This window comes from Aphelocoma coerulescens, chromosome 5 (assembly GCF_041296385.1).
Source record: "Aphelocoma coerulescens isolate FSJ_1873_10779 chromosome 5, UR_Acoe_1.0, whole genome shotgun sequence".
In the NCBI taxonomy this organism is placed as follows: Eukaryota; Metazoa; Chordata; class Aves; order Passeriformes; family Corvidae; genus Aphelocoma; species Aphelocoma coerulescens.
In genome coordinates, this window is record NC_091019.1 from 21,115,612 (window position 1) to 21,129,455 (window position 13,844).

At 35.9% G+C, this 13,844-nt stretch overlaps 1 protein-coding gene across 9 annotated transcripts in view; it reads left to right on the forward strand.

The window, feature by feature from the left end:
• CHID1 (chitinase domain containing 1) overlaps positions 1 to 13,844 on the forward strand; it is a 105,990-nt gene that overhangs the window by 40,463 nt on the left and 51,683 nt on the right. For 5 of the 9 annotated variants that reach the window (XM_069017000.1, XM_069017002.1, XM_069016999.1 and 2 more), the window contains one exon: positions 421 to 576. In XM_069017000.1, coding sequence (XP_068873101.1) covers positions 421 to 576 — 156 coding nt within the window. Of the gene's footprint in view, positions 1 to 420; positions 577 to 1,363; positions 1,453 to 13,012; positions 13,038 to 13,844 lie in introns of those variants that run through there. The other 4 variants (XM_069017005.1, XM_069017006.1, XM_069017007.1 and 1 more) reach the window with 3 other exon arrangements.

Below are 13,844 nucleotides of genomic sequence, written 5' to 3' on the forward strand. Positions count from 1 at the left end.
TTCTGTAAGTAAATGGTGGATTTTGTCCCAGTGTATTTTGCCAGCTTGCAGTAAAAACATTGAGGATGGTATTGGAAAGTAACTGAAGTCATGCAGGGTTTTGAATTATAGGGTAGTCATTGTGCAAGGCCCAGTGAAAATGTACTAGGGGGAAACTTTTTCTTACCCCAGGAAGAAGTTTTATGTCCCTTCACCTTAGAATTGAATCAAAAAGTCAAGGGTGGGGCAAGCATGTTTTGTGTATCAGCACTTCAAGCTACTGAAGAATGTGCATTTAACCTTGATAGAATTGTAGGTTTATCCTCACTGATTTTTGTGTCCCATAATTTGCTCTTTACAATTACACTGGTCAAAAAGAGAAGGATGAGTATGAACATATACTTTTTCTGACAACCTGTTTAATTTTTGCTGACTTGACAGACCTGGTCCAAACTCCCCCCTTCCCTGGGTACGAGCTTGTGTTGAAGTACTGGATCCTGATTCAAAATGGAGGAATAAAATACTTTTAGGACTGAATTTCTATGGCATGGACTATTCTGCTTTGGGAGCCTCTGGGGAGCCAATCCTTGGTAGCAGGTATGACTTTTCTGGATAATAAATACTTCTACATTATATATTCTCACAAAAAATTAGAAATTCACAAGTATTCTTGTTTAGAAATATGGATGTATTAGCAACACAGAAATGGCAAAAGTGATAAATCTGCACATGAAATAGTAGCACACCAGTTAGAGTAAGACCTGTAACTTCTCTGCCCTGTACAGAAATGCAGATAGATGGCATAGTTATCCTGTTAGAACTCTTATGCAAAAATGGTTTGTGTAGTTTTCCCTCTTTCCTCTATCCATGTTTGTACATGCAGGTTGCCATCTTTGTGTTAAAAATGTTCTGTAGTATTCTCTTACACTCTGTATCATTTTGGGGGTTCCTGTAGTTGCCCTAATGATTCTTTCCCTCACCTCCTGAAGTTGTTACCTGTGACTTTGAAATTTGATACTGGTTTCCAGCAGCAATATGCCACCAAATTTCTTTTTGGTAGAAAAAGCTGCAATAAGCTCACCTGGAGACAAAAATCTATAACAAGATAAAAGGAAATATTCCAAAGCCAGCTTGAAATTTTATATTGATTCTCAGAGGAAAATGGTTGTTTTAGTTTGGGGTAATAACCACCAATCCTAACAGTGAGCTTAGCAGAAATATAGTCAGGGTATGGTACATCAAACCAGAAAAAAACCAAGAAAACCACTGTGAATTTGACAAGAAAATCAGGTTTGTTCAGAAATTTGTTATTAAATTAAAAAATAGAATGAAGCCAAGTAGAAACAAACCAAAAGCACACAAGTGACTGTTCTCACTTTCACAGGTTACTAAGTTCATTGCCCCATGATATTTGAATGTGATAATAAATTGCTTTTTAGACATTGAAATACTATCTGAGGTGGACTGTGTAAGGTAAGCCTGAATTTTTTTGTGTCTATGCCTACAGTTACACAAACACTGTTATCATTGCACCTGCTTCTGCTCTCTTCCTGCTTCTCCTTTGCTCTTTGCAGGGGTATAATACTGTAGACACAGTTTTTTTCCAGTGCTGATTTGTGTTTGAATCTGACTGAATAACAGAAAAGGGGAAAATAAAGCCATTGTTTACAGTGAAAGGTATTTAGCAAGTATTTCAGAATGACTTCTGTAAAGTTCGTTGTGGTGCTTAAGCAGGAAGAATACTCTATAGTCAGAGTATTCTCTATAGAGTATACTCTATAGTCAGATTTACAGACCTAATTATACAAGCTCAGAAAAATTATTAGCTTCACTGTAATATTTACAGCTCCTTTTGCAAGTGGAGTGTAGCACTATCTAGCAGAATAGAAAGTTCTTGCTTTTTTCTGAACTGAAATTTCTGAAATTGAGTTTCCACTTGAAAAAGCATTGTGCACTAGGATGGCATGAACTTTACTTTTCATAGATTATTCTGGACTATATTGTAGTATTAATTCATATTGCTTTTTAATTAATGGCAAAAATATGCTAGCCAAGAGTCATGTATGATTACTGTAACTTTTACTGAAAGTGGTTATATTTATCTGTATGTAGGACAGTGGTGCACAGTATGGGACAGTATGTTTTATACAGAGAATAGTTCTGTTAACATATACTTCACTGGCAGATCATGCAATAGTAGTTTTCCAGATATTTACCAGAAGCAAGATTCTGGACTAAGTCTTTAAGAGACTTTGAATTTATCCATAAAACACATCAATTTTCCCTTTGCTGTGTTGCCCGTTGGTCAATGGTTATTTTTCCAGAAATACAGCTCTGAGCATCCACAGTTGTGTATGTCATGTAGTAATGTAAAAGTAGAATAGATTCAAGATAAAGTAGCTGTAAAATAGGCCAAACTTCTGCCATAAAGAGAACGGGGTGGGGGGAGGAAGCAGGCCATTTGCAAGGAAGTCCTTTGACCTTCAAAAAGGGCTGAAGAATTGATTCATGGCTCTTCTAAGGCAGTGTCCATACGTTGTAGTGATAGTGAAGTTGAGCCAAGGTACTGGTATAAAAATTAATTCAAAGTCTATTCAGTTAAGTGCAGTCTGGTGTGTGTCAACTTCTTTGTTGTAGATTTCTGCTCAAGTTTTTGCATATGAAATTTATTGCAAGTACAAGTCTCCAGCCTGTCAGTGCTCCTTGGCACACAGTAAGGTGCACAATTTCTTGATGGAGCATATTCATTGGAGTCTGATCCTCTTTAAGAAGGGAGACGGAGAATTGCAAGATTCAGTGGCAAGCTGTGTTTTCTCAAGTTGTTTGATGTCAGTGTATTATGAACTTTAATTGATTATTAGTAAAGTGTATGCATAGAATTGCATGCAGAATGCAGAAATCTATGCTGGTCTCATGTTATGTTTTTGTTTAGGATAGGAATTATGTGATGGAAAGAGATGCTGAACATAGGTGGATTTCATTCACTGCATATTTTTTTCAGTCCAGAAATTCATAAAATAACTTAGCGTAGAACTCCTATTTGCATAAAATTATTTGGTATTGTTTTTTTATTGCAGAATGTAATCTAAAGGTAGAGATACTTGCAAAGATATACAGGCTTTCCATGTAATATCCTGCTTCCTTCATACACACCATAAGAAGTAATAGGTATATATGTATATGCTTGCATGTAGATACATATATATCTCAGGATTAAATGAAATGAAAACAATTTTTCTCTTACAGCATCACAGTGTAGTTTGTCCTTGGGTGTTACAATAGGAACTACAATTTATATTTGCAGCAACAATTTGTTTCTTAAAGCTCAGTCACAGCTATTACTTATTAATACAATGAGTAAATCACAGAGATTATAGCAGTTTCTTATGCTTTAATCAACCAAGTACTGTTGGATTAGCTGCAGGGAAGCTGCATTCCTGAGTATATTTCACTGTGACATAATTTTTATGAAATCCTAGGCTGGAAATAGAGGTGTTCTGTTTGTGATTCCCCAAATCACCTGTAGTGCTTCTGGCAATGTTTTCTGCCCTTTGGCTGTCAAGAATCAGGTGTCTGAGTTGTTAAGATGCAGTGATTCTAACTTCCCATTGAATTAAAATCCTGTCAGATCATAACCATCTGGTGCTGCTGACTTGCTGCTCTAGTGATCACCTTGTTCCAGCATGTCCTCTATTGATACTGTGACTTGACAGTGTTTCCTTTTTACCTCACAAGTGTGTATGTCTTGGGTAAATGATTATTCAGTATACCCTGAAGCTTAAGAAATTGGATAGTCTTAGAGATATTTACCTTTGAGTCCTTTTTGAGACCTGCAGTAGGTCAGCAAGCCCCTCAATCTCACGAGTTTCTTACCTCCAATGTACTTTTTCTGCCTTTAGCTACCTGTTCTACAGGATCTCCCTTAATCACTGGAACATTACATTTCAGTTGCAGTTTTGTTTTGCCTTCTCATGGGAGGTTACACAGTAGTGTAGTGGTGTTTTTCATTCCATGCCATCTAAAAGCTGTGTCCATAATGACCTGGGCCAAAAAGGAACTGATAAACTTCATTGCTAGCTGTGAATTAAAAGCAATATAAATCAAACGCTGTCATGTGGCAACGGTGTTGCTTATGTTTAATAAGTCAAAATTCTTTACTGAGTATCTCCCTGCTAAGTTCCATGTGATAATGTCATTTTGTCCTTTTTTTTTGTATAGTGTTGAAAGGGGAAAGATACATCTCTAATGTTCCACCTGGCTCTGTGTAACTTCTGAATATATTCTGCATTCAAGCTGCTTTTGTTCCAAATGTAGTGATAAAAATAGATATATGAATAACTCCATTATTTTGAAACAATGCTGCATGTGCTTACCTTTCATTTAAAGTAATCTGAATAAGGACTTTTATGTTGATTTTAAACATTTAAGAAGATTGACATAATAAATTGCCAGTTGAAGCAAGGGAGAAACTAATTTTACAATGCATTTTGCTGTTCAAAGATAGAAAATAAGATGACTTGCAAGCTATGTGAGAATGTAGAGGTCTACTGAGAATTTCACTGGCTGCCTGCCATTCTGCAAATAGCAGGTCATAAAATGTGGTACTTAGAAATGGTTAGAGGTGAACTTTTTCTCTGAATTATCATGGCATTGTCTTTATAAGCAGCAGTTTGACATTTGGGCCAACTGTGACTCATGATTTTGTCTTATAAAAGTTAGGAAAAAGCTTGTGCCAGGAACTCTTATACTCTTGAAGCTGCAAAGCTTTTACAACATTTCTCTTCATGCTGTAATTCTCTCAGGATTTCTGTTACTTCCCTATATGCCAGGATTCTGTATCCTGATTTAATCGATTTTGTTCATAGTTTGTGGGATTTTGGGGAGATACTAATATTTCAAATAAACCAATGTACCCATTAGCTTTGTGTGTACCCATTAGCTTTGTGGGACTGAACAACTTGACCTGTTGTCCACCTCTCTTCTTTACTGAAGAAACTGCTAAGCTATTTCTTCTTAAGTTGTACTGCTGGGTCAGATGGTAAAATCATGGCAGGGATAAGAGGAAGTTACAATTGGGCCTGGAATCAGAAATTATTTCTATATTACAGATGTCTAAATGTTTCAGGAGTGTTTCAAGAGTTTTATTCTATTAAATTCCCTCTGGAATATTCTGGTATGTGTCTCTTTCATGGTATATCTGTCCCTCCCTCCCTTTAGGGATGGAAAGAGAGTTTGAGCTGTTAGCTGAAAGTGTAAGATGAGTTAATTTGTGTAAGGTAGACAGAACATTTTACGAAGTAAAATTATGGGTCGTATTTCAGCTTGTCCACATTTACCTTATGATGATAAATAAAAAAGCTGTTATAACTTTTTTTTATGTAAAACACATTCTTAATTTCTTTTGAAATGAGAGAAAGGTGGCTTTTGTTTAGTAGGCAGATGATTGATTCTGAAGTTCAGTTGTACAATGGCATTGGCTGTGGGTGAATGTGTGTATCTCAGTGAATCTGCTTTAAAAACTGGTCAGTTGTGATGTACATTTTAAATGGTGGGCGTATTACTGTGAATTGTGTTCTTTGTCTTCTCCCATGGTGCTTTTTAATAGTAAATTTGCTACAAGCAATATTTAGGCTGTTAAATATTGACAAAATAATAAGGCTGTAGTTCTTTACTGTCTTGTTGCACTCCAACCATTAGAAGATAGCATGATGAAATAAGAAAAATACTTCTGTGGTTTAAAACCAAGACCCAGAAACCTTTCCTGTAAGCTAAATTTACTTATGTCCCTAGATTTGCATCTGGATGTTTGTGCCCAGTGTAAAGTGAAAGAAACTCATTGCTTTGGTAGCCTTCTTTGGGCTTCTGAGATCACTAATGGTGACTTAAAGCTCTGATTGAATCTCTTTAGATACATGATGATTAACAAAGAACATAGAACAGATAGCACCATGTTTGTATCCAGATCACTCCATTGTGAATCCCTTTGCTCCCATTGCCCCATCCTCTCTCATGTTCAGTGCAGAAAGGATAAAGATTAATTTTGCCTGGTGTTTGCTGTGCCTCACAAGATACTCCTTGTGTTCAGTTCCATTGCAGGTCAGCTGGGGATGAGTATGAAAAGGGCCTCCTGAAAATGCTTGATGACTTTGTAGAAGTTAGCCTAGAGCTGGCTAAGTGCACTGTGCTCACTTGTTGGATTGTGTGCAGTGTAGATTCCTCTGGGAAGCTTCTGATTCTGAAGGTGTGGCATCCTCTCTTGGAGCCAGCAGACAGCAGCCTGGGTGAAGCTTATCAGCTACACTGGGACCTACCCAGCACTGACAGGGATGCATGGGCTGAGGTGTTGGCTCCAGACAGCTGGGTATATTTCCTTCTTATTTCTAAACAGGGAGAGTTTTTGACCTTTTCGTGAAGGAAAAAAAAAATATAGATCCTGGAGTTTTAGATTGATTGTCTATTCTCTTTACTAGAAAACTGACAGTAGTGAGATCATTTGTATTTTTTTTCACAGAGAGGCATTGTTTGATATGTAGTGTTTGCTCGGGGTTTTTTAGCAGACAAGCTTTTCTTTTAAAAGCAAGTAGCTTGGAGTTTCTCTAATCTTAAACTGATTTTTCAATCCTCATTATCTAATTTTAACATTAATCTGTTCAGTGAATTGAATTGCTATGATTGTTGGGGAAGCAGTCAGAATTAAAATCAATATATGAGTTTCTGTAGGCCTGCTGAAACTGATCTGAATATCATCAGCATAGATTTGAAAGTTGAAATGAACTTTCTTGGTAACTCAAATGTAATTTCAGTTGGTTGAATTTATAGGAAGATAGCTATATACTCCTTCATTTGCTAAAGAGCACCACTTTCAAAGCTTTATTTAGCAGGCTCTGAAACATAAAGTAATTCCTGATAAAACACATCTCTTTCCTTTTTTTCTTTTTTTTTCTGAAGTTATGTCTTTATTACTTGGCTATGAGTATGCTGTCAAGCTGACTGTCACAAAAGTGGTGCTGGTGACCCAGTGCTTACATGATGAGTCTTTGGGGCTTTTTCCTTTGAGGTGACTCTGGTCTGGTCCTATGAGCTGGAACTCATTAGCAGTTCGAGTGCCGCTCCAGTTGTTTAATCCCAAAAAAGCATCCGTTTTATGCACTCTGAGATTGCTCTACAGTGCAGACTAAAGAATGGTGCTAGTTTTTATTGTAAAAGTTCCATCCTGATGTGAACTGTAAGTTTGATATAGGCAGAATCATATAACCTAAATTCTTCCTTTCATTTTGACACAATGTTTTTAAACACTACAATGAAAAAAGAGAAGAAGGAAAAGTTACAAAACATTATTCTTTGTATATGGCAGTGAAAAAATTTCTCTAAAAGCATTATTACATTTCTCATGACATTTTTTTTTGCGCAAAATTCTTTCAGAGGGCAAGAATAAATGTGCATGTTTATTGCAATTCCAGAGAAAAGTAGCAATCACAGCAGTAAAGTGTTCAGTGATCAAATTACGAATGGAAGGACTCAATAACCGAGTGAAGAGCCAGTGTGGAAATATATAAGATTTAGGAATAGGTTTGAAGCCTTGAAGTAATACTTACAGGAAATAGTAATGGAGCATATAGCTATACAGTCTTTGAAGTAATAGGAGTGCAAGTGTGTTCCACAACATTAACAGCTTTTGATTTGTGCAAACAGCTTGTTTATACTTGGAATTATACAGCAGGTGATTGAATAAGGTTTCTGGTGATAACATTCAGTAGTGGTACAATGTCCAATACATTTTTTTCTTTATGATTTTATGAGCTATTTCAGTATATTAGTAATGCCAGCAAACAGAGTGGGGTTTTTCCACCCTAAGTTAATTCATGTCCACATTAGGAAAATGGATCTGAAAATGTTGAGTAGTAAATTTTACCTAAAATAAGTTTTTGGATTTGGGGCTCTAAAAATAGGAGAGTTGCATTTCAGAATGATGCTGAAATGCAGTACTATTCACGGCTAAAACGGAAATCAAGGCAGACTTTGATACTTCCTCTACTTTTAGGAAAAAAATACAGTATTATGAAAATTATTACAAATTAGTTATTTGGAAATTCAATAAAATATACAAGATTATGTCCAAAATATATCTATATATCCTAAATGTATACCTTAGTTACCATATATACTTATATAGTTAACTATTTCTTACAGTTTTATATATGTAATTTTCGTGTTTAAACCAAACATTGGTTTTGTTACACTATTGTAGAAAGAAACTGTCTTTGAAAAAAGTAAAAATCTCTCCATGTACTACATATTTTTGCAAGTAGCTTCTTCCTTTTGTTATTTACATGTCCTTAAGGTTTGGGAAGAAAAAGAAAATGCTTCTAGAGTGGTACTTTCTGTAAAGTTCAAGGTACTGCACTGGCTGGCTTAGAGCAGGTACATCCTCTTCACTACTTGTGAGTGAGGACGTTGAGCAGGTGAGAGGGTCAAAGCGGAGTCTGTGAAGTTCTGTGACCCAGTTTGTGTGAGACTGGGGATAGTCATACTGCCAGCCTCTACTACAGGATGCAGGTGGAGATGGCAGATGCTGCTTGCAATTTTGAATATAAAATCATTTACTAAAGTGGTTAAAACGTAAAAGAAGTTGTCTTATCTTTAGGGTTTCCTTGTATTTACCAAATTTAGACATTAGTAATGTACAAGATTTTTTTCCCCCTATGAGTGAAAGCAAATGTCCCTGAGTCCTGGGTTTTGAGCCCCAGTAACTTAAGAAAATAATCTGTTTCCGCCTGAGGAGTAGTTGTACACTGTTCACTTGGAACCATAAATCCAGAAAGGTAAAAGTCAATGAAGCTGTTGCTTTCCATATTCATGCACCACTTTGAATGCATTTTAATGGATAAATGTGTAGTTACACTTCACTGGATTCTACATTTTATAGTAAAGAGACACTGGACAGTTTGAGCAAACTCAATATAGAAGTGGAATATATTTTCGTATTGACAGCAGAAGTGAAGATGCCTATTGATAAAAATAATTTATTGAATCGTTCCTAGGTTTTAATATTTGTGGATTGTAAGCACATGGAGAGAAATCAATGAGTCATGCATCTTTAGGGAGACCTTTATGTACCAAACCTGGAAACCAATATGATCATTGCAAACTGCCATTGCTGAGCCCTCATTACTGAGGGAATACAGGAGGAAAGCATTATGGGGAGCATGGTGTCTCTGCTGTCACCACTGTAATTTTGAGTTATAAATATGATGTGAGGGTCTCATATCACCTTGACTGCTGCTTACTTACAAATTAAATGTCCTAGTTTCCTCAGAATTTTAACCTTTTTTTTTGAGGACACTAAGTCTTAGCTGAGTCCAGGCGTTCTTGTTTAGTTTATCCTGGCTTTGTTTCTGTATTTGAGTTTGCATATTGAAGGACTCCTGAACAATTCTTTTTTTGTTGATGTATGCGTCCTTGGGAACATGAATTAGGAGACAGCAGAATGGGTAGAATAGTTAGAGGTGAATGGTAAATTGTTTGTCATGTGTAATTTTTCTCTTGCAGTTGAGCCTGAAAACCGATCCTATAAGCATCTGTATGTGTAAGGTGGGTATCATGTTGCAAAGGCTTGAATCTTAAGGGTCGGTCTCTCTGTAAGCCTTGCTTGAAGATGCCATTTATAGGATTTTTAGAACTGTGAGTTGATAAGGGCAGCAGACACAGTGCTCCCATTTAAAGGCATAGCCAGTATGTCAATATCTGTGGGACACTTTTTCTGATTTATATTCAAGAGTATTTAGCTGTTTTTTTTATTTTTTCCTCACAAATCTCATCATGAAAGAAGTGATGAATGTGGGGATGGAAACTGTCCATCAATAGCAGCATAGTCTTAAGAAAACTGACTTAAATTTAAGTCAGGAGAAACTAAGGTGCTTGCTAACTACAGCGTGCATTTAGTCTCTCCCTAGATTAAAAAAAAATAAAGCCCTGTACCACTGATGGTAATATGTCAAGCTTACAGGGAAATCCACCAATACATTTCAATCAGATCTGAAAACCTCTTTCCAAAAATGAAGACTTTTCATCTTGCTCCTTACCCCTAGAGTATTCCTTGAGAAAATCCATAAAGGGAATATTAAGAATAAGATGTACCTGGAACTCTGTAGCTGACTGGCAGCACTTATTTAGCAGATGTATTAAGAAGAGTTGAAAATCTGTGGGTTTTTAAAGCAAAATCTGATACTGAATCATGAGCTTGCCTAAAGTAAACCACTCTTAATTTGCGAAGAAACCATTTGCCATTAGTCTTTTGTGAAATGGTTGTTATCAACCTGCATAATAAAGGACTGATGGCATCCATTACTATGTACAGGAGTGTCTTCCAGGATAAATAGTATTTTACTAGAATCTGTTTTATAGTACTGTGAGAAAGAGATTTTTAAATAGGAGTGGATTAGGAACATAAAATCTTCGAGTGCATTAGTAGATAGATTTAAGCAGTAGGGAGTCTGTGGCAACAGGTGAAACAATTTGTTCTGAAGAACTCAGTAATCTTGTACTTGAGCAGGAAAAGATGTGGTTTTTTAGTTGCAATAAGGAAGAATAAATGTCATCAGAAATAGTTGTAGTTTTAGGGTATGGAAGAAATTGACATGGAGAAAATTACCTGGAGCCATTTGTTTCAAATGACATTAATATCTTCACATGTGCTGCTAGATTTACATTCTAAATAATTTCCATTCTCTTTCTCTAAGTTCACTGCACTTAGTTACTAGAATTCCCTTCTTTGCACTGGACAAAATTTACAATCACCTCTTCTGGTCTGCCGCATGTTGACAGCTTATAATTTGAAATTAGAGTGTTTCTGTTCACATGGATGGGAAATTATCCTTAGAATTGTGGCGCTGTTATTTATGTACATTCTGTGTAGAAAAACTACAGGAGCAGCCCAGTGTAATTCACTCTGATACTTATAGAGGGTTTAAAATTTTAGGAATGAGTTATTTCCAAAATTGTTTTTTTCTGTCTCCTTAGTGTCTAAACTCCAGAATGTGCTCACATACCACTAGAGTGGTATTAGCTAATCTAGGGCATATTTGTTGCTTGGTTGTTTATATTTTGGCCATTGTTATGAGTGTTTTTTTGATTCTGATGTTAAATTATCTGCTGTTTAAATGTTTCTTTTCCTCCCTCCATGAGTTTGGAAATCTCTGCAATTAAAGTATTTTGGCAGCTTTAATTTCTTCAGTATCTGAATTTTAGTAATAGAATGTTTCTTGAGCTAAATTTTTTTTTAAAGATGCTGATTTATACAATGAAACTCTTTGTTCACAGGATAATGAATTTATTCCAGAGCTTATTTTCACATTAAAGTTTCAACTTGGAATCTTTTTTTTGCTTGTTATTAGGAATGAGAAACACATTTTAACATTTACCTATTTTAGCATATTTTACACATAAAACCTGCATCCAATGAAAAGCTACTTGTTCACGAAAATGAGTCCTCAGCTGGCACAAAATCACACATAATGACAAGAAGAGTGAGTGAACAGGCTAGAGAAGGCTTTTGAAGTTAACCTTCCCTCGTTTACATAAATGCATGATTTGAAAAATGCTGGTATATTTATTTATTCAGTACTATTATGTGAGTTTTAAAGCTGATTTTGTTTCCACAGCCTAATTGTGTTCTCTGGTAGCCAGTTATGGCTAAGTTGAACTAGCAATATTTGTGGAAATATGGGGAAAAAATCCTTACAGAAATAAGTCTGAGTCATATTTGATAAAAAAAGAGGTTGAATGTTTGTACACAGGTGCTGGGCCATGAAGAAAGAAATAAAAACCATAAAATTGTGGCATAAGTGATAGAATTATATACTTATTTACTGCAAAATGCTTAAATTCTGAATTTAGCTTCTTTATAAAGCTGCTTATTCCAGAATGTGGTGCCGTGATTCTCTGCACATAATCTTTCATAGCTGTTAAAGTTTGGAGCATCTTGCCATTTAATACAATTATCTTTTTAAGGATGCCTGAAACCCAGGTGGTTGTAGTATTAGGGTACTGGGTATAAGGTACATTGTGGATGACTAGGTTATAATGCTCTAGTGCAATCGCACTAAGTGTCCTCATTTTCCCTTCTTTTGTTTCTTTCAGTTTTTTGCCACTTTAGTAGTTGTAATGTAGTGACTACTCTTCTGTAGTCGTGTCTCCAAGTCTAATAGAATAATAAAATAATCATTTATCAATGGAATCCTTATCTAGAATTATTGTTCCACTATTTTAACAAAAAGGATTGGCACCAGATACTCAGTTTGTCCTGAAGTAGCCGTCAAATTAAAGGGGTGGATTGGAGACCTTTGACCAGAACTTCTGAATCTCATCGCCTGGAGCTATGCTTTTAATGAAATGATCTGCCTTGCCTTTTCCACCTCCTTCGAGCAGTGTCTATTTATGCTTAAATACAGCTTTAATTATTCCAAGTTGAGACTGTCCTTTAAGCAAGCTGACCTTGGGACATGGGACTTTCCACCTTCAAACTGTTTTTTGCTGGGACAGTCAGATTGAGGCCCACAGTCTTTCATTACTGGCTACTGCCAACATGGTATCTGAAGACAGCAGTGCTGTGCAAATGTTTCCCTTTCCTTTTTCAGTATTTTTATTAAATCTCTATTTCCACTCAATATGCCTGATAACTAATGGTGCTGTGCCAGGGGCAGCAAAGCCTCCCATCACCTCCAAAGCAAAATGTTGTGTGAGACCAGAACTCTTCTTGAGTTTGGAAAGCAAATGATAGGAAAACTTACTCAAAAGAGGCATCCCTGGAGAGAGACCCCTGTTCTTTTAGCTAGCAAGATAAAAAAACCAAGCTTACGTTTTTAAAGGGAAAGGAATATAATGGTGAAAAAGCAGAATTTTTAACAGATCTATACCTGTGCTTTTTAATTTCCTTTCTCAGTGCTGTTGACTTCACTGTGAAACCTTAGCAGTTAATTTAACCTCTTCCTCTTTATCTTTATTTGAACTTTATTTGTATGTATTTTACTTCCAGGAGTATTACTGGTGAAAGATCTACACTTGATCTTTGGCAACTGTTGAGATTTTTAATACAGATGGAACAGCTTGGCATTAGTTTCAATATGCAGCTTGTGTTTTTGTAGTGATTCTGTATCTAAAATTGAAAAGATACCACTTAAAATAAAAAAAAACTGTGGTGCATTTTTATGAGCTATGGTGAATATAGGTAATGCAAAATTCAAGAACACTCTGTAGTAATAGGATAATAAATATTTGGCTGTCAGCTGGAGACCTGAGCTGGGCTATGCTTTTGTTTATTTTGCTGGTTTTGAGGAAGGAATATCTGATCTTTCCACTGAAGGAAAAAATGAGTTTCACCTTACCCAATAATAGCCTTTAATAATTCCCAGTTTCTTGAATTCCTTTAATCATATACATTTAGTCAGTTATTTAATGAGTTCTAGCCATTTTCTCTCATTCTTCTTGATTCCTGATTCCTCCAATTTCTTTTAATGGTTTTCTCTATTAACCTCGCTTCCTGCCTTGTATTGTGCAGCTTCAAAATCTTACTAATTGTTGGTATTTAGCCATTAACTAAGACAGTCTTCATGAATGGAGTCACTTTGTCTTTTCTCTCCAGATAATTTGTATGGAGGATAGATTTTTGACAGGGAAAAAAAATGGGAAATGTGAAGCCAGTTAAACAAGCAAAACCTCCACCAGGATTGCTGCAGAAAAAAATAATTCACTCTCATGGGAAATAAACTGAACTTTTGCTTCCTAAACATGTTTCATACTAACAGTGGTTCAGGTAAATCATTTTTATCATGCAAGTGACAACGCAAGAATCATCTCATGAAATGAGC